Here is a 25,278-nt window from a genome sequence, read left to right on the forward strand (position 1 = left end):
CATAGTTCCTGTGCATAATATGAAGTGGTTTGACTTTAAGATGGTGTAAATAATGCGTAGTAGCCTACATTGCAGATGATACTCAGGACCACGTAACCCATTACACGTGGCTTTGGTTTTATTCCATTGAACACTGATGACTGAGTGGTCTGTGCTACATTCGGTTTCATGTGTTTACCATAAACAGAAGCTATGTGGAGTGGGTTATGTGACCCTGGATATCTGCAATGTAGGTCTATTGCGTATTGCTTACACCAACTTAAAGTAAAATCATTTCCTTTGCATGTACAATCCACAGGAACCATGCCTGTCAAGGATCAAATAACGTTCTGTTTATTAACGTTTTCTTTATTAGAATAACCCACTGTGATACACTTTTGGACAGGTCTTGACGAGCTTAATTGAAATACTGAATAACAAATACTTAGTGCCATTTAAAAAAACAATGTTAGAACTTGTATCTCATTAATAAATAATGCTACAAGGTTGCCTCCCCATCAGTATTATTTCCCCCTGTCAGTGGTACACCTTTTGTATGAAACAATTTTACATTTGGTGCTTCTGTAAAAAGTTATTTAGGGTGATCAAGATAAATGGGACACCTTGTATAGAAGTACAACAACATATCTCTCTATCGACTTTTGATTCTATATTCTCTTGTTAGTTATATTATTTGCTGCTGTCGATCTGTTTTGTTTATATTCCTACTCTACATTTCTTTAATTTCTCTTGTTTTTACATATCGTTATTTTTCCCGTAACTATCATTGTGAATATTCATTTGTAGTTAATAAATATTCATTCATTCATTCTTATTATAATTTATTATACTACTTTCCAATTTCAGTTTTTGTTATTGATTGTTAAGTATAAACACTCATAATCGTGCAGTGTTTAAATGGTGAATCAAGCAAAGCTTTAGTGTAAACTCACAAAAGTGATTATCCGTGCAATACTCAGTCATAACAAAACGTAACATTACTCAAAACAAGGGTGTATTAACATTATTTACCTTTAAATGAACTACATGTCATCTTCAAAAGCATGAGTATATCTATGATGCGACAATAGTAAGTATTAAGACCGGTGTGATTGTGATGAAGCTAAGTTCATGACAATGAGAAATCTATATTGTTACTCTTCACTAAAATAAATTATCAAACGTCCATAGCTGCGAATTAAGAGCATATTCTACTAGCTGCCTACTGAAAAAGAATTTAAATTATATTCTCGACAATTTATCTTTCACATCACAATACAAAGTTTGGTATGTAAGAAAATATTTGTGCAGAAAATAAAATACTGTGCTTTAATGAAAACAACAATCTGACTACGAAGCAGTTGCATAGTTTTGTGCACCTTAATTTGGTTATCTAGAATTTCCTATGAAACTATTCTCGAATTTAAAAAAAAATTGTTTCATAAAAAATATAAATGCGCATTTATTTCAATTTTTTTAACTTTCTTTAGTAGCTTAATCTGCCTTCAGATCAAGGTGTTATTTATATATGTACTTCAATGCTTTCTGGTAAAGTCGCACATTTCTTCGAAGTATTATGATAATGGAAAATTGTGAAATGACGGCAGAGAAATTTGAAGGATCTATTTTTCAATCTCTGAATTTAAAAATTATGAGCAGAGTAGATGCCGGTAACTTAGTATTTCCATCTATTCAACAAAATTCCGATACTGGTACTTAAGAAAACTGTACAATGATAAACATTTCAAACATTTCCAGAGAGCCTTCAGAAACTAAGGCACCATACTGCAACGAAGTAGGAATTAGAGAATTAGGTCCCTTCACCACTCACAAAAAAGAAAATATGATGCAAATTCATATTTTAAACTTTGTTTTACTGTTTATAATATATTTTCAAACACGAGGAAATAAAAGCCTTCGAAACCAATCAGATTTCTATGAATAATTTTTGAATAATTTTGAGAGAAAAATTGTTCCGAGGCTGGGTATCGAACCCGGGACCTTTGGTTTAACGTACCAACACTCTACCAACTGAGCTACCCGGGAACTCTACCAGACACCGATCCAATTTTTCTCTCAAAATTATTCAAATCAACTTTACAGGGAGTTATACCTGAAAGCTTGATTTGCATAATACATGTCACTGTTCGTTAACAGAAAGCCACAATTTAAGTCACACAGAGTTAGTCTGCACTCAACTTTGGTTGCTTGACAGCTGTCAGCCCACTTTGAGGTCTGTGGATATAGAGGGAAAAAATTGGATCGGTGTCTGGTAGAGTTCCCGGGTAGCTCAGTTGGTAGAGCATTGGTACGTTAAACCAAAGGTCCCGGGTTCGATACCCGGCCCCGGAACAATTTTTCTCTCAAAATTATTCAAATCAACTTTACAGGGAGTTATACCTGAAAGCTTGATTTGCACAATCAGATTTCTCTCATTTATATTTACGAACATGCATATCACTATCATAAATGATAACCATGTATCATGTTTTTACTATCTTCATATTATGTTAAATGTCAGTACTAAAAGAACTAGCTCCATTATGTTCTTACTTCAACAATAAAATATTGTCACGAAAGTCTACATGGTTCTTTGATATCGACACAATACAGAAGAGTGCTTCAAATTTGGTTCTATGAATTCCGTCACAACATTTAATATTACCTTCTCATTACGTATATCATCTGGATGAACTGAGGCTGGTTTCTCCATCGCAACTAAACTTAAAATTTGTAGCAGATGATTCTGCATCACGTCTCTGATTATTCCTGACTGGTCGAAATAGCCACCACGTCCCATTGTCCCAAAGGGCTCCTTGAATGAAATGAGCACCGAAGCGACACATTCCCTCTTCCAAGTTGGGCTGAAGATAAGGTTGCCAAACCTACATGAATCGAAAAATATGTACATTAAAAATTACCCAAGGAGTGTATGTAAGTTCTGAATAATCAAAGGGATTATTTGAAGTATAACATTTCTCCGTCTGTTAATTCAGTCCCTTGGGACAAGATAATGGTACCGGTAACCCACAATTATATTTCTACTTCAGCATGCTACTAAAATTGCGTTTGCACCAAGAGTAAACAAGCTTTATTTTCAGGAACTGTCTGAACTAATAACTATAAGCCAGGAAATCACATTATATGAATTATTGTTATTCTTAAATTTATTTATGAATAATGGCAACGTAAGTTTATGCTGAAGACCAATTGACGGTTACCATTATCTCACTCCAATGGGCTGAACTTTATTACTGCATTACATCAAAAATCAAGGAAGGATTAATTGCATTTTCTTACTCGAGTGCATAATTTCTCGGAAAAAATGAATGAGAACGTAGTACATTTAAAATTTGTGGTCTGAAAAAACGAATATCCATGATATCATAAAGGAAACAACACTATATTTGAAACAAAACTTTATACTATTTCAGAAATTTAGCGGCAAATATAAATAGAATCAAAATACGTCAAGGACACATTATTTGTCTTATACGAGTATAAATCTTCTCAATTTAATAACCATACCTTAGTGTCATAAGGTTCTGAACCATCTCTTTCCCAAGATAGTGATCAATACGGTACAGCTGTTCTTCCTTGAACAATGATGATAGGTGATCTGATAACTTTTGAGAACTATCTGCATCATGGCCAAATGGCTTCTCAACAATTACTCGGGTCCAGCCCCTGAAATAGAGAGACAGATATTACACCCTGAAAATGCATTCATTAATTTAAGTAGCTAATACCAATGCTATATAATGGGATCAATTCGAAGAAATATAAATAAATTTATCAACATATTCTGTTCCTCAACTACTGTTTATCAATATTTTAATCTGCTCCTCTCTATCAGCCTCAAATTTACGTATTCCATTATGTAGATTTTCCATGGAAGAATACAACACCCAAGAGTAACAGTACATACTTCGACAACTGATCTACTTGTTTTGAGTCCAGAAATTTAAGTAAAAATTCAATAAAATATTATTTGCCAATTCTTCAATGAAGTTGTAAATAAATGTTACTGAAACAGAGGGAAGTATTTTTAATATCAACTAAGAGTTTAAACAAATGATAACAGAAATACGTTATCTCGCATGCTCGGAATGCATGTTTACACTGATGGAACAACATACTGATAAAAGCGCGCACACACACACGCACATTTCTTTCTTAGCAACAGGGCACGAAAGTGTCCAGGGAAGAAGCCAATAATAAAATTACTTTCTGTTGGATGAAGGCTCTCGAACAGTACCTCAACTCAGTCCAGAAAGTAAGGCACACTGTTTACAAATCGCTTATCCAAACAGTGCAATGTCTTAGAATATCTTTACAACCCTTTTCATGATAGATGGATTGGGCATGGTGGTCCAATATCCTGGCCTGCTAGGTCACCTGATCTAATCCGTTAGACTTTTTTGTGTGGGGTCACATGAAGAGCAAAGCTTATATTTCCAGTTGCTTCAGCCGAAGATCTTATACAGGTCTTTGCTGCAGTTAATGATTTAATATGTTTGCGACAGTCAGGCTGCCAATTATTGAGATAAAGAGCCAGAATCGAATCAGGAGGAACACATTTTGAACAAAATCTGCAGTAATTTGTTTTTCTTAGATGTTTTTGAGATTACATTCATGTGTCAATTTCTTTATTATGTACAATTTTGCAATATTAATTTTATTATTTATTAACTATAACTAATTAAGGTTTGTTAAAATGTATTAGTGTTGCAAATAAAGTAAACTTAAGATGATAAAGCATAAAAAGTTTTCAAATGAAAAAGATTGGCATCTTGTATCTTATGAATAATTGGTTTCTGACCATTGGTTTCTGATCTCTAATGGTTTAGTTGGGCGTCCTCTATAACTCCTGGATGTTTGTTGCTTGAATTTAGGTTCAACCTGTATATATAAACCACTTTGTGCATAAAAGATCTTAAAGTAAATTACCATTTAGCAGTAAGCTAAAACGTAGAATTATAACGTGATTTATGTGAAAAATGATAAGGCAAAATATCTTGGATTAATGTATTACAATTGGACAAATATACACGCACTTAGGACGCCCATTCATGCCCACTGTGCTACCTCCACAATTTAATTCTGATGCAAGTCAGAGACGATCGAAAATTTTACCTCATCTCTTCTCATTCAGGGACAGGCTTCCTTCAATGACATTTCACTTTCCTCCTAAAGTAAGCCATGCTAAGGACTTTTATCGTCTTAAAAAAAACCATCACCCTCAGCCAGGTTCGAACCCATGAATTTTAAATCTATTAATCACAGAAAATAATGTAGAGAGTAGTATTATAAAAGTAATAATCGAAATCATTATATTTGCCAAATTGTACTAATTTAGAAATGAAGCAATGTTGACATAATAGAATATTTAGACGAGAATAGCACAAAATGATGTAGGTAATACACATGTAGAAAATTTCTTACTTCTCTCCCATACATGCGTTCCTAATCAATACAGTTACGTCTTCAAACACGGACGGTGGCAAAGCAAGATAGAAGAGTCTATTCGCTGCTACACCATTCTCATGATGAACAAGGGCCTGATTCAGCATCTCAAAATCCACACGCTTGTTATAACTTCCAGCAACATAATTGTTCAGCTTCCAAAATTCTTCATATCTTTCTTCCTCTTCTGGTTTTACCTGGGGAAAATAAAGCATTAATATTCACATTCAAAGAAAACAAAATTTGATTTCTTTAGTACTTTAGTAAAGTGTCGTAAACTGTGTTACATTGAAATTATGTATTTTCCAATAACAGTAGGAACTGAACCTTATAATACCCCACTTCATGAGACCCATTTCATTGCTCATGTCATTATGTAGGGTAAAAGAAGGAAGGCCCACAAAGAATGAAATGAGTTGCGTTGAAGTGTTCAAAGAAATCAAATTTCGCAAAAATTATAGACATGGTCATTAAATATGGAAGAGCCAATGGAGATCTACGATAGCACAGACAGACATCTGATGACAAAAAAAGGTATCTAGAAGTTATGGAACACTGCATAAAAAACACTCTCTGTGATAACAAAGGATAATATCTTAGAGAACATCTAGAAACTCTTCTTTGTGAGGAAATGACTCAACGGATTTGCACACTGAAGTATGTCTTAAATGCACATGATGTTGATAAGGAAGTGAGGAGCCATACCAATGAATGCGTCCATTTATATTATGTCCACTTAATGCAACCAGAATGACATAAAATTAGGAACTTGGTAACTTCAAGCTTTTGAGCTTATATTTGGATCCAAAACGAATAATTCAGTCACTTAACAGGCCCGGGTTCGATTCCCGGTCGGGGCAAGTTACCTGGTTGAGGTTTTTTCCAGGGTTTTCCCTCAACCCAATATGAGCAAATGCTGGGTAACTTTCGGTGCTGGACCCCGGACTCATTTCACCGGCATTATCACCTTCATCTCATTCAGACACTAAATAACCATAGATGTTGATAAAGCGTCGTAAAATAACCTACTGAAGAAAAAAAAAAAAACAGGCAGGAATAACAATATGGAAGATTAAGAATTGAATGGAAGCACAGAATAAATCTATCACAGTATTCTCCTTTCTTCCCGACACAAATTAAGTCAAAGCAGCGACACAAATTAAGTCACAGCAGGAAGAGTTAGTTGACTGGGGCATGTCATGAGGAATGACAGAAGTGATTCTTGTAAAGCTGGAACTGGAGAAAGCTGGGTTTGCAGTTAAAGCTCTGCCCATGGGCAAAACACTTATGTATGTTCAGGATGCCTGGAATGTCGTGGCTGAGAACAGTCGCTATTTGAAAAGGCTAGTCGATTCCATGCAAGATGTGATCGAGATGTGGGGAATATAGACTAAATATATATTGAATTGTGGCTGTTTGTTTTCTTTTTTGAACCTTAATTGTTTGAATGTTCTTAGGCAGACACCAGTAAGTTTGTTTTATGTCACAAAAGATATTTTTGTTGAGAATAAAATCTTTCAATTTGCAGCCATAATGTCATAATAAGTAATGATAAAGTCATGGCATAATACATTCATGAACCTGATGTTAATTACTAAAATAATCATAAAAGAGACAGGAGCAATTATGTATATATACTCTCTCGCTCTCTCTCTCTCTCTCTCTCTCTCTCGAAAACAAAACAAAAAAGAACATAAAAAGCACTAGGTTGTGTTCGAACACAGGACCTCATGAATATAAGATCAGAACGCTACCATTATGCTATAAAGTAACACACATAATACTTTAATTATAAATATAGATATCAAGAAACGTGGTCCAGCAACATGTAATATCACCTGTCTCCAAATTGTAGCGAAGATACACAAAGGGAACTTTGCTTCTAGAGAGCGGCCACTTTTTCTTTTGACAACTGTATCGTACAGATTATTCTAAGCATAAATGTGTCTAAAAGAAGATATACAGGTCCCATAAGTTGACTGACACAAAATATGGTGGCCATGTAAAATTTTATCACCATCATTCATCCATATGATTCAGTCAACTGGGCTGCATATACATAGTTCATTATTTTTTAATGTCCTAAAATCATTTAAATTGTCTATCTGTCTCAATCTCATAAAACTATGCTAATGATAATTACATAATTGATGTCTTTAAGAATTCTGAAAAGGAATTTCATTATGCAGACCTTAGTTTCATTACATTAAAAGAAATACTAATGAAAATATAACAGAAGAAATGGAAAGAGATTCGGAAGTGATATATAAGTTGTGATTCAATACTGTACTTTTCTTCTAATGACTTGTTATTCAGAAAATGAAAACACCAAAATTATTACACTGGGAGATCTTAAGATAAAGAATGTACTGAGTTCCTCTTAATTTCTTTCCAAGCTTATTTTCGCAAACCAATATATATCAGCACATGCTGTGAATTGCATTTATGATCTACCACTTACAAATTAATGTTTGCAATATCTGGGGAACCATTATAAATGAAGGCTAGGATCAGATTAATAAAAGACTTTACTCCATGTGACCATTCTGACTTTACCTTCGTAATATACAGTGATATACATTGCTAACAAATTGTGCTTAATTAATTATTCACTTACTTACAAATGGCTTTTATAGAACCTAGAGGTTCACTGTCGCCCTCACTTAAACCTGCCATTGCTACCTATCCTGAGCAAGATTAATCCAGTCCCTACCATCATATTCCAACTTCCTCAAATCCGTTTCAATATTATCCTTCCATATACGTCTCAGCCTACCCAAAGGTCTTATTCTCTCAAGTCTCCCAACTAACACTCTATTCGCATTTCTGGATTCACCCATATGTGCTTCATGTTCTGCTCAAACGTCTGTTCCTAATTATGTCAGGTGAAGAATACAATGTATGGTTCTGTGTTGTGTAACTTTCTCCAGTCTCCTGTAACTTCATCCCTCTTAGCACCAAATGTTTTCCTAAGCACCTTATTCTCAAACACCCTTAACCTCTGTTCCTCTCTCAAAGTGAGAGTCCAAGGTCCAAACTATACAGAACAACCGGTAATCAACTGTTTTATAAATTCTAACTTTCAGTTTTGTTTTAAAAGACTAGATGACAAAAGCTTTTCAATCGAATAATAGCAAGCATTTCCCTTATTTATTCTGTGTTTATTTCCTCCCAAGCGTCATTTGTATTTGTTACTGTTGCTCCAAAATAATTGAATTTTTCCACTTCCACTTCTACAAATGACAGAGTTTCAATTTTTATATTTACATTTCGTATTATGTACATTGCTAACATAGAAATGTTTTAAATTTTAATACAGAGCCATCATTCTCCCTGGGATCACTTTCAGCATATCCACAATTTTAGAATAGATTTTTCCTCACTTGACTGAAGAAAAACGAATTCATTGCATGTTTCAGCAAGACGGGGGCTACCGCTCATACATCATTGTGTGTGACTGATAATGACACAGTAATTAGTGTAGGGTTGTCATGTTAGGCATCTTCACAATTTTAATTTGCAAAGGAAAGGTACTAAGTTAGCCTTCTTCGTTCAACCAATTAATCTTGATGCATAAGAATGTGTGTTGGTCAAACTGCTCTGCTGACTGCCAACCTTGTGGGAACTGGAGTATTGGCAGGTGAGCCGTGTGTGCCTGCAGCCATGGCACTGCTGAAAGCGTGTCCAGGTAAAATGATGGCTCGGTATATTAGCACACTATGTTTCTAAACCAAAATTAATATGAATCACTTTGTAGACCTTGTTAAGTTCAAAAAAGCATTTTCATTTCATTAGGATATAATTACGGTTTCTTCTGAGTATTTGCCATAGTATTCTGTAGCTAAACTGCCGCATCTTAAGTATTTTAATCTAAGTTACTAAACGGTTTTAATATACCATGGAATAGGTTACTTCAAAGAACACACTTCCAGAAAGAGGTCAGATTACAGTGTCCAGGCTTAAAAAAATTCACAGTTCTAAAGTCATAAGGCAAATTATTATTTATTGCTTTCATAATATTCAGTAAGAGTAAGTGAAATTCATATTTTCAGAGTTTACGTAATTATTTTGGGTAATGAATTTCCTAAAAATGAATGCAGTAATCAACAGAAAAGTAACTTGAATACTTCTGACTTGTTACATTTCGAAATTGAGGCTATGAAAGCAATTGAAATTAAACAATCACATGTCCACATACAAGTATCCCACAAAACTTGATTAATGTTAATTACAACTAAATCACAGAGTACATCTTTCTTACCTTCATATGTTCATAACATTTCTTCCTCAGATCTTCAACTGACATCTTCGAACGAGCATATCCATAAAATGTGGTATTGTTTGGGAGAAGTCTGTCACGATAGAGCCACCAAAGTGTTGGGTAGATTTTCTTTGTTGCTAAATCACCCTTAAGAAAAAAATGAATACTACCTTTAGTTGATCAGCTAAACCGAAACTATGCGTCAAATGATGTCATCAATAAATCCAGTGACTTATTAAATTTCTATTCCTAAATAAAATAAATACTTAATGCATTAAATATCTATATGAAGTCTTAAAATATGTACTACAGGGAACAAAATTAGTTCTGCACAACCATGTTTGGGGCAATTCCTGTTACGTTAGATGCAAGAGACATCTGTCTCCATAGTCAAGTGAAGATTTCACATGTTTACAAGACACAATACTGTATATAAATCCAGAATGGGGATGAGGGAGAATATCCACCGGCCACTGAACGAATAGTGCACACTTTTATCACTGCCAATGTGGTGCTAAAAACGAATTTTCAATACTTTTATCACAGCCACAATACATTTCAATTCTTATTGTAATATATATACTTTTTATGGAATTATCATTACATTGACACATTTCATATATCACAAAACATAAACTGAACGAACTAGGCCTAAATATAATTATTATGAAAGACGCCATACTTTCTTCCTGAAATTACGATCCACTTCCACTAGATGGCTACCAACACGTGTAGCAGGATCGGTAATAATACATGTAAACGAAATGATACTAAACATGAGGAATGTTACTACTGGTGTGTAGTATTATGTGATGGGTTAGGTTAGATTAGGTATGTATAATGTGACAGGTTAAGTTTGATTAAATGTGTAGCATTATGAGAGAGGTTACGATAGGATTGATTAGATGTGTAGTATTATTACTATGTTGGCGACAATGAAACCCACTGTTGCATTAACGAAATATGGCCGTACTCTTCACTCATGCACGACGATTTTCGTATATAAGTAAGGTACGTAATTGGGGCGGGTCGGGTGGGGTTGGTTTATAGCGCTCCCAGTGATCACATCAATTTCTACTAATCAATACCATAAATCCAACGCATTTTCAAGGTATTTTAGCAAGTTCCTATAGTGGCTGGGAAACAAGTAACCTTCACCCACAATAGAAATGACCAACTAGGTTCTAGAAAAATTACAATTATTTATATGCTAGTGTTGCAATATATCTAATTATGTAAATTAAATGCAAAAGCGTATGGTAAGTTAATTTCACATGTTAAGAAAATATAATCAAATATGAGTCCATGCTATTTAATTATTATTACCTTACAGATTATAATAACAGAAATAACATTCCTTACCGAGGCACCCAATGTTACAAATACATGAGGTACATTTCCTTCAAAATTCGAACCTTGCGTAGCCATTGTGGATGACTTCAACGAACGTCTAATTAGAGCCAAACACTCCGACGAAGAATTTCCTAAAAAATAAGAGAGAACATTGGATGTAATTAGTTAACTAATATAATCTATATTTTATTTCTAACCTTTGTAGGTAAATTAAGCTTCGCCTCCTTTTTCACAATAGGTTTGTTTTTATTTTAAATTCGATGAATCAAATTTCAATAAATGACTATAAACTTGAAACACTCAAACTTAAATGAAGTACACACAACAAAGAAGCTGATGCTGCTTCATATACAGCACACCTGTATATACACAGTATTTTTATTTTCTCCGAAAGAGTCGTTGAGTTCTGACCGCCTTACTCATGCGGAAACTGAAGTAGAGTCCGTACGCGCTAGACGCTACCATTAAGCTACGGTTTGTTTATGGCGATCATCGCCGGACGCTCATCCTGGAGTTCCTTGCAGTTAAAATGAAGGCGCACGGTTTCTTTAACCTGCATCTACACAGTTCAATTTTCCATTGCCGTACGCAGGCAATCTGGGAGGAATATTGAAAGAATCAAGTTTAAAACGCGAGTTCAATTAAGAGACATGAAGATTTTGTGTCTATATGGCGCGCCGTTTTGAACTTCATCTTCACTATGTATATATAATTAATATTAACTATCAATCTTGCATGCATTGCTTGAATGCGTAAAGTTGAAATAAAAGTTAAACCGTGTAGATGCACCGTAACAGCGATGATCGCCAACGTAGATCGTTAGATGTGATGCAGGTCGCTGTAGGTTGCTTCTGAAGCAAATTCAGGACGCACATCGCGGCATACATGTTCAATAATCGGTAGGTCTATTTAGAGAAGGTCATGTAGAAATACTGAATCACCTATGAGTTAAGGCAGCAAAACAGCAGAAATGTCTCACGAAAATACGGGACTCTTTTATTATCGCCGTTTTTGTAAGGAAATTTAAGTTAGAAGTTAACGAAAAATGTAGGCCTATTAAGTAACCAGGCTATTAACAAAGAAAGAACCTACTGCCTTTAAACAATGTTTGTTCATGAAAATTTCTTTACGTCTCTTGACATACCGGTACTTTGCACTCCACTTTCTAAACATTTATACAAATAAAAGCAATAATTTCAACACTAATTCATGACGCAAATAAAATAACACTGATAGTGAAAGTGAAGTATGGGACACTGTTGAGTAAGGAAAGCTTTGTAATGATAAGTTATATTTTATACTTATATATCAGTAAGTTTATTAATTCCTTATTTTCAATTTAAAATAATATAAAGAGAAATAGTGTAAGTCTTCTTTATTTACTGAGTTGCAAAACAACATAATTACACGACTTTTAAAATTTAATTACAAATAAACTATGCGCAGCATGGAAATAACACTTTACCAGCACCATACCTACTGTAAACTGCAACACTGGTTAAAAAATATTAATCTGTGTTGTATATATGCGACAATATTAATAAAAAATATATTTTCTCAAAATAAGAAAAAAAGTGGAGTTATGACGTTTTGCATCTCAGGGCATTTCTCCCGCGACAATTACAACTTAGCTCGCTCATGCTTGGAACATGAATCAAAGATCGGCTATCTTCGGGTATTGTGCTTATCTCTTCAGCTGACTACGCTATCTACATTTGCTCTCTGTAACAACTTTTATGCGTTGGCCTTGAGACGCCTGAACTACTGGGTTATTTAGCGTCGATGGAATTGGTCATAGCCAGATGGTATTTGGTAAGGGTGCATTGTTATGAGAAAGGATTGGGTGGAGATTTTCTCTTTTAATTTTTTAAGGTATCGAGGCAACTTCGGGAAAATATGTGGTATGGCATCCGATTTTGGTCACCAGTTCTTCCGTGGAAGTCCTACCTCTTTACCGTCAATAATAAATTTATCGACTTTTACTATCAAAACCGCAGAAAAATGGATGTTATAGATATAAGAAGGAGCATACAGTTTTCTGCCTCCGTAGAATTGCTCTACATCACTTCTGAAACTAGTCTTTGTGTGGAAAAAAGAAACGTCTTACTTCCTTATAGATTATATAAAAGGATTTACACCAAGAACAAAACAATTAGGCATATTACTACTCGCTCACATAAACGGCACAATAATAATCACCGAAAATCGCAAGAATTATCTGTTTAATTCCATACCAGAGCGAGTTCTATCTGTTCTGTCCACAGTATTAAGAGGAAAACTGGAGTCTAAAAACGATCGCCACGCCAATGTTTCGCTCAGTTGCCGTGGCGACACTAGGGGGTTTAAAAGTCCCATTAGACCCTTGCCGAGTTACCACACTTTCTATTCTAAACGCTCTGCCAAATTTATAATTTTCTCAGAAAAAAATTCCCCTAAATGTTAGCATTGTCTTTTTCGTTAAGTACTAGTCTCACGATTCTGATTTTTTACTCATTACAGAAACTAAGGAATGATCTATTCCTTTAATTTTTAAATAAAATGGACGGTTTATTGCAAATTAATTTAAAAAGTAACTAGTATCGATTCTGCCATTAGGAACTCTGACAACCCTGTTTAAAGGACGGATCACTGCTATTCAGACCGAGTGCGGGTGCGTAATCACAGGTGAACAGGCGATGCGCTGCTGTAACCTACACACACTTTCAGTCTAATTTGTAATGAATCGTGCACTTCATTACAAAACGCATAACAGGCTTCTATTTATTTCAATATATTTTATTGCCCCTTCAATCTGCAGTTATATCACTTCAATCTTGTATGTACAATAAGAATAGGATTTATATTATATATGATACGATATACAGGGTGTTTCAAAAATACGGGGCATAATTTCAGGTATGTATTTCCCACATGTAGACAATCAAAATAGTTCATTACAACACATGTCCAGAAATGCTTTATTTCCGAGTTATGGCCTTCACAACATTGAAATTCACCAGAACGTTTTTCTTTCCGCAGGTCGTTGCCGTCAAAGGAGACATTAAGAGGGCACTCTGACGGTTCATTCCGAGGCGAAGGTTGCATTCAGTGTTGTGTAGGCGTTAGACTGTGCGACATGTATTCAAATCAAGAGCTGGCAGAGATACGCTTCATGTACGGTAAGGCGGACGGCAATGCTACGCTGGCTCGTCGTTTGTACCAGGAGAGGTACCCACAGCGACAATGTCCAGATCGGAAGACATTTGTACGTCTCCATTACCGTCAGTGCGAGTATGGAAAATTTAACTCTCCTGGTTTGGGAAGGGGACGACCAAGATCTACAACTCCAGAAGCACAGGAGGAGATTGTGGAGGCTGTGAACATGACTCCTTCTATCAGAACACGAAGGGTAGCGTTGCAAGTCAATGTTCCTCATACGACTGTCTGGAGACTGTTGAAAGAGTATCAATTGTATCCTTATCATTTGCAACGTGTACAGGCCCTGTCACCAGCAGATTACCTGCACGAGTTAGGTTCTGTCAGTGGTTCTTGCAGCAGTGTGGTGTAAATCCGAACTTTCCTGCCTTAGTATTATTTACAGATGAAGCACAGTTCACACGAGATGGCATAACAAATTTCCACAACCAGCATGTATGGGCGTATGAAAACCCACGTGCAACTGTTCCATCTCATCACCAGGTGCGGTTCTCCCTCAACATGTGGGCAGGTATCATTGGTGATCGATTAGTTGGACCCCATGTACTTGTAAACAGACTTACGGGACAGGCGTACACAAACTTCCTGGAAAACCCATACCTCACTCATGTTTTAGAAGACACTCCACTGATCAATCGTCAACACATTCACTTCTTGCATGATGGCGCTCCTGCACACTTCAGTCGTACGGCTCGCCGGTACTTGGATCGAAGGTTTCCTGATCGATGGATAGGTAGAGGTGGCCAATTGCTTGGCCTCCACGCTCACCTGATCTGAACCCTCTCGATTTCTACTTGTGGGGCCATTTAAAATCATTGGTTTATTCGTCTCCGGTGCCTGATTTGGAATCCTTCGGAATCGAATTGTGGCATGTTCTGAGGACATACGCAACACTCCTGGAGTTTGGGATCGTGTTCGCAGGTCAATGAGACATCAATGTGAGGTCTGTATTCAAGCAGGAGGTGGACATTTTGAACATCTTCTGTAATGACAACGACCTGCGGAAAGAAAAACGTTCCGGTGAATTTCAATGTTGTGAAGGCCATAACTCGGAAATGAAGCATTTCCGGACACATGTTGTAATGAACTATTTTGATTGTCTACATGTGGGAAATACATACCTGAAATTATGCTCCGTATTTTTTAAACACTCTGTATATTATATACTTCTTCCCATCAAGGATGGGTAGTTCCCGTTCCGAGACCAATGGAATTGTGAAATTCATATCATTTCTGGCCGTCCAATTGCTCGTTTCTTTTGAGATTGATATAAATATGCACGCTTTGGAAATCGCTCGGGGGGCATCTTTTGTACATGCACATACCATTGTTGCTGACACAATTGAATTTCTTCCACCAATTTTTTTCTATTATGTTATGTCATCGTTTCTCATTATATCCCCATATCATACATTATGTAGTTTATTATGCTACTGGTATATCCTTAAATTTATAATAGTACATTATGCAACGAGCCTATAATGGTAGTAATTACGACGCGAGTATGTTTGTTTATGAAACGAGCGCAAGCGAGTTTCATAATTTTCATACGAGCGTCTTAATTACCATTATAGGCAAGTTTCATACGACTTTTTATGCTCGACCATATTTCTAACTTGAAATTATTCAGAAGTATTCATGTTATAGTTATGTGAGGATGGAACTGACCTGAATTGTGAGATGTGCGCAGACGCGAAAGTATTGATTTTTTCCGAAACACGAATGTCATTGACCTTGATATAATCTAGAGAATAACATGAACATTAGGCTTGATATAACCTGGAAATTGATTTAGAATTGAAAAACGAGATGACAAATTGAATTTATTTGAATATTATTTACAATTAACGCTAATTATTATAGTAACAGAACATAACCTTCTGCGACAGTATTGGATTTCCAGCCCCCGTGACTTTTCGCTAATTGTCTTTCGATTGCATATCCGAGAATAATCGATACTTGCGGTTTTATAATGGTACAATCAGTACAAAGATGATTTAACATTGGCTGAACAACTGAATTATAATGAATAGGTGTACTTTAATGAGATGCATTAAAGGGCTACTACCAGGTGTATAATTACTACATTTCGGCATAGTCGAGCATAATAGTACATTATGCAACGAGCCTATAATGATAGTAATTAAGAAGCGAGTATGGATGTTTATGAAACGAGCGCAAGCGAGTTTCATAATTTTCATACGAGCTTCTTAATTACCATTATAGGCGAGTTTCATACGACTTTTTATGCTCGACCATATCTCTAACTTGAAATTATTCAGATGTATACATTTTATTTGATCTGACAAGATCGGAAGTGACCTTGTTCTAGGTCGTGAATTGTGAGATGTGCGCAGACGCGAAAGTATTGATTTAGAACAATAATGTCATTGACCTTGATGTAATCCCGTTAAACTTGGTATAACCTTGATTATTGAATTCGACATTGAAAAACGAGATGACAAATTGAATTTATTTGAATATTATTTACAATTGACGCTAATTATTATAGTACCAGAACATAACCTTCTGCGACAGTATTGGATTTCCAGCCTCCGTGACTTTTCGCCAATTCTCTTTCGATTGCATATCCGAGAATAATCGATACTTGCGGTTTTATAATGGTACAAAGCTGACTTTTCATTGGCTGAACACCTGTAAGCTGAGTTGTCATTGGCTGAAAACACCTGTACTTTAATGAGTAGGTGTACTTTAATGACATGCATTAAAGGACTGCTACCAGGTGTATAATTACTACATTTCGGCTTGGTCGAGCATAAAGGAATATATAACTTCATTCCCAGTGCACAGTGATGTCAGCCAACTACAACCGTATGTAACAGAATGACAGATGCTAAGGTAACAATCAAAATTAATCATTATCCATAGTCTTTATGTAATAAAACTGCAGTTTTTTTTAGTTGGTTATTTAAGGACGCTGTATCAACTACGAGGTTACTTAACGTCAATGAGATTAGTGATAGCGATATATGTGGCGAGATGAGGCCGAGGATTCGCCATAGATTATCTGACATTTGCCTTACAGTTGGGGAAAACCTAGGAAAAAAACCTAATTAGGTAATCAGCACAAGCGGGAATCGAACCAGCGCCCGAGCGCAACTCCGGATCGGTAGGCAAGCGTCTTAGCCGACAGAGCTACGTTGGTGGGCTGCTGTTTCTTAACACTAACTTAACGATCTAAAAATACTGTTTTTAAAATATTAGTATGGTATATCTATAAGCATGGAACTGTCGTGGTAATTCTCATCAAGAAGTCACTGCACTTCTGTCACGTCATGCTAATTCCTTACGTGAAGGTCAGTGACGTAACAAACTAGTACTATTGATTACAAAGGGAAGAGTGATGCGTTGTCATAATGGAAATCATAATCATATCATTCAGTAAAAGCGTGATACGCTGGTCAATGTGGTCGTGTGTTCGGATGGGTAACACGTGAAACTTTAACATGAATGGCGATTATTAAATCGGCCGTCTGCGGTCGTTGGATAGTCTACGCACAGCACAGTGGGGACTCTTGGTCGATAGAAATGCTAAGTTCTATCGCGCGGTTCACTCGTGTAAACGTAACCCACTGCAAGGCATTGCTGTGGTGTCTCTTCATTGAAAGTCATCTGTCTATAATGCAGTAAACTTTACATGCAGTGTGTGGCCCAGTGGTAAGAAGTCTGACATTCGTACCCGAGGCTGTGAGTTCGCCTCCCGGTACGGTAAAATTATTATGTTTTTTTTTTATTTTAATTTTCACTTAATTTATTTGTTTAAATGTGAAATGACATTTGTTAACAAACTTCGTTATGCCTGCCTTGTAAAAATATTATTGCCCATCACCTGTGGACTATTAATAGACGAGACCTGGCCTGTATAAACAAAAATACTTGTTTCACATCCTAAAAAAACGGACGCATATCAAACACAAATAAATAATTAAATTAACAAAAACAAACAATTTGTTAATATATTAACAAAACAAGGCTGTTGTGGGGACTAATATCTAGTCTACAAACCACCTGCGTCAACATCTGCCCTCATTCTGCGCGGCATGGAGTCCACAAGATTATGGAAGAGGTCTAAATTCTTGGCCACCTCCTCCCACGCATCTAGAGCTCTGTCCCACAATTCCTCAGGTGTTTATACGGGTGGTTGTTCTGCCCAATTAGAGCGTAGGATCCTTTTGACTGTAGCCCACAAATTTTGAATCGGATTCATATCTGTCGACCGGGTCGACATCACGCCTCCTCGTAAACCATCTTTGATTTCGGTTGGCGGTGTGTATCGGATGATTATCCTGCTGGAAGAAAAGTGTTCCTTCTGGATATCGTTTTCGGGCGGAAGGGATCATTACATTTGCCAAAATGTGTTCGCAGACTTCTGCCGCAAACCGCCCGTGGATACGTTCCGTAAGTCCTACCCCATCGCATGACATCCACCCCAACACGCGACCCTCACGCAACCCGACTTGTTAATTCGTCTCACGAAGCCTTCATCATATCGGTAGCCATTCATACAATAAACTAGGGCAGTACTATCGTTGCTATTGGAGATAATTACCTCGTCGGAGAAAATGACATTTCTCCAATCGAAGTCCTGTCGGAGAGTAGCATACGCAGAATAACCTATGCGAACCAGGGCAATGAGTTATTGTTTCTGTGCCATCTTCAAGCGTAATGACGAGACAGAACGTTGTATTAACAGATAGCAGTATTGTTTGAAAGAGAGAGTGAGGTTTATTATGTATTAGAGTTTTGGCATATTCTAAGAGACATCGCCACATAATTATAGCTTTGCGAAACACATATGATGACAAATTTGTAATGAAAAAAAAAAAAAAAAAATATTGGGGGAGTTTCGAACCTTGAGCTACTACTACCAACTTGTTCAATAGACCAATGCCGTAACGACTTACGCTACTGTGACTATTAATATCGGTTCGGCATAATACGTGGTTTTCCTGTTCATATTCGCTCCGGTTGATTTTGTATTTAGCAATTTTATTATTATTTCACTCTTCAAGGGCCCTGATGTATCTGGAATCAACCCGCCATTCGATTTTATTACATATTTTAGACTCTTAAACAAAATACAGCAAATTTAAATGGTTTAATTATGTGTTACCTAGTGAACTACGGCTTTGACGAGACGAGCATGCGCAATGTTATGTCTCTGGAACTTAGAAATTGTCGGCCGGCCCATTCTTTTTGTCGCTAAGTGTACATTATCGTGTACATTGTTTCTTTTCTTTCTTTTTTGGAATGTCTTCGATACTTTTAAATATTTTGAAAAATTCAATGTGATAGAAATGGAGAATATTATTTTTGAAACATTTATAATTTAATAATGACGATAATAATAATAATAATAATAATAATAATAATTTATTTATTTAATCTGGCAGAGCTTTAATTAAGAATAAAATTTAAAATTTTGGGGCCCCAGGGGTCAAAATTGTCCCCAAATTTTGATTTTCTGTGAAGACTTGATTTGGGAATTTTGGATTCCCAGATTGATTATGTGACCAATTCTTCTTCTTCTTCTTCTTCTTCTTCTTCTTCTTCTTCTTCTTCTTCTTCCAGTTTTGTTTAATATAAATTCAGGTCTGAAGGGGTTAAAATCCCATGAGGACCAAACATGTTATAATAACAATCCGTGGAACTACAGCCCGTGGAGGGCCTAGACCGACCAGCCGGCTGCTGGCCTCACGCCCACATGACGAAGCAGAGGTGGACGATCATCCAACCAGGATGGTGGTATCGTGTGGTTAGCACGATGATCCTCCCAGCCGTTATAGCTGGCATTCGCAACCGGATTTCGCTACCTACCGTAGCTCCCCAAGTGCATCCCGATGCTGGGTTGGCACCGGTCCCATACACTGGCCGAAATTTCATGAGAAAATTTCTTCCCTCATGAGGACTCGAACCAGCGCGCATTCCGTAACGCGAGTCCTAGGCAGGATGCCTTAGACCGCGACGCCACGGCGCTGGACACCAAACATGTTAATGAGCTATATTCTGTCTTTCGTTTTACAAAGTTACAAAAATTATTTAAAGAAATTCAGTATAAAAATATATGTAAACCTTTTATATATATATTTGTTATTCTTATTTTATTTAATATTTCATCGTTAACGATTTCATAATATTAACGTTATGCAATAATTGTAGTCGTGAAAAATACGAGTTTCATGTAAAGAAACAAATATTAACTACACTCTTAAAACTACTATTAAATTTATGATAATTTTATTTAACTAGAACGTTTTAAATATTTTCTCGAAATTCCCGGCCTTGATTCCTTACGGAATGAAATAGATTGTGATTTGATAACATTATAGTCACATATTATTGTTGTTTAGTGAACTGCCCCATCTCTAGCCTACAGTTGTTTATGTTTATCGCTCTTCTGTGAATTCAATTGATATACCGCTGCCATGTCTTGTACAGGGACATCATTTTATTTTTACTTGCATTTTTATTGTACCTGCATTTCTGAATGTACTTCACTCTCACCCCTTCACTAATGTCCTTGCTCCCGTCAGACACACAAACTTACGGCCGCTGTTGCATTCGAAGTCTTCAAGCAGTGAAGTAAACACTGCAGTGTATAGTGTGTTTCATAAATATGATTGCGTTTTCTATAGAAGAAAGAACCTATATTAATAATATCGTACTAAAAATTATATTCAAGAAACGATAAATTCAATTTCCGAGAATATGCTTCAAAATGTTTTTAATAATATGCGTAAAGAATTGAAGCCTGCATTTTAATGAACGGCAACCATTTTCAGCAACTTGTTTAAAAATTCAGACTAGCTTTTTTTGAATTGAGGTGGCTAGAAGCAAAGGAATGCTAGTGACATTTGTAATAACATGAGTTAAGTGCATCCAGTGTAAGCAAAAGTATCTAAAATTTTAGTGGCAAAGGGATATTTTAATCGCATCACACATTCAAATTTAAATAAAAAATTTCACCGATTTTACGAAAGCTTAAATATTTAAACCCCATTTTCTCAAAAGTAACTTAAGTGCACTTACAGTCCTTTACTTAAGACCCCCTCAATTTAAATGCACTCTCTATATTGTATGCTAACATTAATAATTAATATGCTAAATAAAGTAGACATTACATAACGAACATAGCCGCCTGAAAAGTTGAGTTTTTGAAAAAAAAAAAAAGTTACTACTCTACTGTATTTTGATAAATTCCGTAAAAGTGATGATAAAACTGAAAATCGTAATATCGTATTTCCCTACAACATAAATGGATACACTACTTTTCTCTCCTCCTATACCTAGTAAAATGATTTGTTTACAAATTGCACTAGTAACATCAAACTCCTGTAATGGAAGGGGGAAACAGTGTTTCCGAGTATAGCCAGGTTAATGTTAAAAATGTTGGTAAAAATAAAGTGATGTCCCTGTATAAACAATGGTGATTAGTGCTGCGAGTATATTACAAACAAACCACACTCTGGCCTATATTATCTGCGATTTGTCCCCAGAATGCTTACGAAGATGAGTCATTCGTGAAAGAATATAGTCTATTATAGCTGATAGCGAGCGCTTCAGTATCAAGGAGTTGCCCTCATTAACTCTAGAGTGGGACGGTAATTTATTAGATCCCAGACATTTTGTCATATGTTAGGCAGCTTTCAGACGATTAACTCGTTGCAAAGCCACGCAGCGACACAGCACCGCCTGCAACCGGCGGACTACATGGTTATAATATTGGCTATTTCAGACGAACAAAATGCTGATAACAACTGTTGCAACACTGGGCGTAACAGCAAGCAAAAACCGTGCAACTGATTGCAACGACACACCACTTGCAAACAACGAGGTCTTAACGGTTAAATGGAGTGTTTCAACATTACAGCAACAGGAGAGCAACAACACTTCGATACCAATCGAGTTACTTGGCTATTAAAAAGTAAATCAGCACCCCGTTTTAATACATTTCCTATGACTGCAGTCACGATTGGCCGCGTGAATTACATTATGAATATTTTGCGTAAATTATACGATTTTATACGCGGCATAATACATTATTTTCATGGAAGTAACAATTAAAATTATATTTTATTTAACGACGCTCGCAACTACAGAGGTTATATCAGCGTCGCCGATCTGCCGAAATGTTGTCCCGCAGGAGTTCTTTTCCATGCCAGTAAATCTACTAACACGAGCCTGTCGCATTTAAGCACACTTAAATGCCATCGACCTGGACCGGGACCGAACCCGCAACCTCGGGCACAGAAGGCCAGTACTCTACCGACTGCGACACCCAGGCCGATTTCACGAAAGTAAATGAATAGTTAAATTTTCTTCTGTGTGCTTGAAGAAGTATGTTACTGTGTTTTTAATTATTTGCGCAGTTTTTAATTTTAAGTTTTAGGCAAACAAAACCAAGTTCGTCATGTTTCCTATGGAAGATTTTTTTTTATGTACGACATGCCGATGTCGTCTTCAACTTTTACTTTTAAAACAGGATCTTACTAACTTTTTAGAACCGATTGTAAACTCGCTGAACGCTTCGGAACTCTACTGTGAACTGAAGATAATTACGTTATTCCATCATTTTAAAATTTCTAGACTATAAGATCACAATATGAACGTGAGCATTCTAGAACTAGAACTGTGTAGTAAAAGTTAAAGGTTCAGACTTTGAGAAAATCACCACTAACAGTTCTCAAAAGAAATTTTGTGTTTTCTCTTTTAATATTTTCCTCTATGAACAGGACGACTTCTGCAATCAGTGGATAAACGAAGTCGACATTACGTACAAAGACACTATCCGTTACCACAATGATATAATTTCAGTAAAAAAAAAAAAATAATAAAATAAAAAAAAATAAAAAAAATAAAATAAAAATAGAAGCAAAAGATGCCGGTGGAATTCGTGGGGAAAAACACTGACAAAATGTAATGGTGAAAACCATCTGAATTCTTAGATGAGTAGTAAACTCTGAGTTCTATATCGATTCGGCGAGTAGCTAAGCAACACGCGAAAAACTATATGGTGTCAACGTATTTGTTTCAAAGGATAGAAGAAATGAAGACATAAGAAACGATCAAATGAATTGCCGCAAGAAATGCACGCTGGTAGCCTGAGAACTCGAGTAACAATCTAATAACACGTTTGTTTAATGTATTATAGGAAGTTTTGAATTATCTTTTTTACATTTGTAACATAAATTAGGCATTTTTACCAGTTTTTTAAGCATCGTGTGGAAATTAATTCATCTACGCGTAACTTCCCAACCTTTACTGCAGGTTCATCTACTGTGTAGGCCCCTACAATCGTCTAAGATCATCATGTGTCCACACTTATTTCATGAGATATTTATCCTAGTATAATATCAACCAAATAATTTTCAAATTTTCACATACTGTATTAAAAAAGCTCACCATTTTCGACATCCTTTTCAATATAGCCTGTTTCAAGACATACCGGTGATCAAAATTTATATCGAACAATTCTTCATTGGCTTACTTCCTTGAATCGCAAGGTCCAGAAAATAGTTCCTAAAGTTTACTGAATATGATTAGCAGAATGTTAGTCCATTACGTTTTCGTCCATTCGTAATTTGGTCTTAATTTTACGTTTGTCCAGTTATACGATTGTCCTGCATCAAATTTTGTCCACAAATCTTTTGTCCATATAATTTTAGTATTATGTGAAATTTCGTCCTATATATACATTTTGTCCTTACCTCTGATTTAGTCCAAATTTATTTACTTGAAATTTTCGTAGCTCTGCTTAGTACAAAAAAAAAAAATAATTGAAATAAAACATGAGAACAAAGATCGTGTATTCATTGCAGCTGTTTCTTAGAAAATGTAATTTTTTTTGTTTAATTTCCACCTTCGGGGTTCTGCGGGTTGTTGTGTAATTTCATTACAGGTTGACCGATTCTCACATCGCCAATATATCCTGGTTCGATCCTTATTATAAGAATGGTGTTAATAACAGTAGCCGTTTTTTTATGGACAGTAATTTGTTCCTATTTGAAGTAATTACTTTGGGATCCGTACCTGATAATTTAAAGTAAAACTAATGTATGCATTTCCCTAGCAACATCTGTCCATTTTTAAGTACTCCATTATTTGATATTATATTGTAGGAATCTGTTTAAAATGTACTTCTAGTATCTGAATATCGAAAATCAATCACGCTTGGACAATATGTATATCGGACTAAATTTTTGAGGACTAAAAAATTTCTGGACGAAATTTAGTCTTGGACGAAAGTGTTATGGACTTATTCCACTGGACTTCAATGTGTTGGTCATAGAAATTTGGACGAAATATTGTATTGGACGAAAATGTTTGGACAAACATTCTTATTTTAACGACAGTACTGTTATTCCAGTCTTCTGAGTTTTCAAAAATCAAATTCAGCAGTAATGCTTCTCATATTAGTATCCAAAAATTGGTGGCGCAAAATACATTTCCTTTGTACTAGCAAAGGAATAGATCTATAAATTAATGAGGTCAGAAAAAGGCAAATTTTTAAAATACTTCTTTGGCCTCCCCTTTTTAAGGCCAGATGATACAGACCAGCGTTTTTTCAACCTTTCTCAACATGTAGCACTCTAAACCTGTAATTAAAAATTTCCCAGCACACTCATATAATCCAAACTGGAGCAATTTTTTTTCATAAAACATGTAAAATACGATCCTTTTTAAGGTTGGTCCATAGTGAACTTGTGGCTCACATGGTCGCAGTTGGGGTTTTTCTCGGGGTTCGCCAGTTTTCTCATACTGGACATCTACATCATTCCGTTAATATCTCCTAATTTCGTCATCATTCCATAGTATTTCCCGAACGCCGCCGGCTGGCGACGCATAGAGGGGGCTGGCCCAGGAACTAGTGGGTACGCAGCGAAAATCATCGTAGTCAGCAGCGTGGGTTAGAAATGCGCCTAGCTTGAGGATCAGTGCAATAGATCTAATAAGATCTGAGTGATAGGTCGTAGTGCCCCCTCCCTTAAATTCAAGGTTGGTAC

At 36.0% G+C, this 25,278-nt stretch overlaps 1 protein-coding gene across 2 annotated transcripts in view; it reads right to left on the bottom strand.

The window, feature by feature from the left end:
• Zw (glucose-6-phosphate 1-dehydrogenase Zw) overlaps positions 1–25,278 on the bottom strand; it is a 93,825-nt gene that overhangs the window by 13,327 nt on the left and 55,220 nt on the right. For both annotated transcript variants that reach the window (XM_069836995.1, XM_069836996.1), the window contains exons 2-6: positions 11,069–11,190; positions 9,707–9,853; positions 5,425–5,642; positions 3,508–3,666; positions 2,645–2,864 (exon numbers count right to left, since the gene is read on the bottom strand). In XM_069836995.1, the coding sequence (XP_069693096.1) occupies positions 2,645–2,864; positions 3,508–3,666; positions 5,425–5,642; positions 9,707–9,853; positions 11,069–11,190 (866 nt within the window). The remainder of the gene's footprint in view (positions 1–2,644; positions 2,865–3,507; positions 3,667–5,424; positions 5,643–9,706; positions 9,854–11,068; positions 11,191–25,278) is intronic.

Source organism: Periplaneta americana, chromosome 10, assembly GCF_040183065.1.
Source record: "Periplaneta americana isolate PAMFEO1 chromosome 10, P.americana_PAMFEO1_priV1, whole genome shotgun sequence".
Taxonomy (NCBI): Eukaryota; Metazoa; Arthropoda; class Insecta; order Blattodea; family Blattidae; genus Periplaneta; species Periplaneta americana.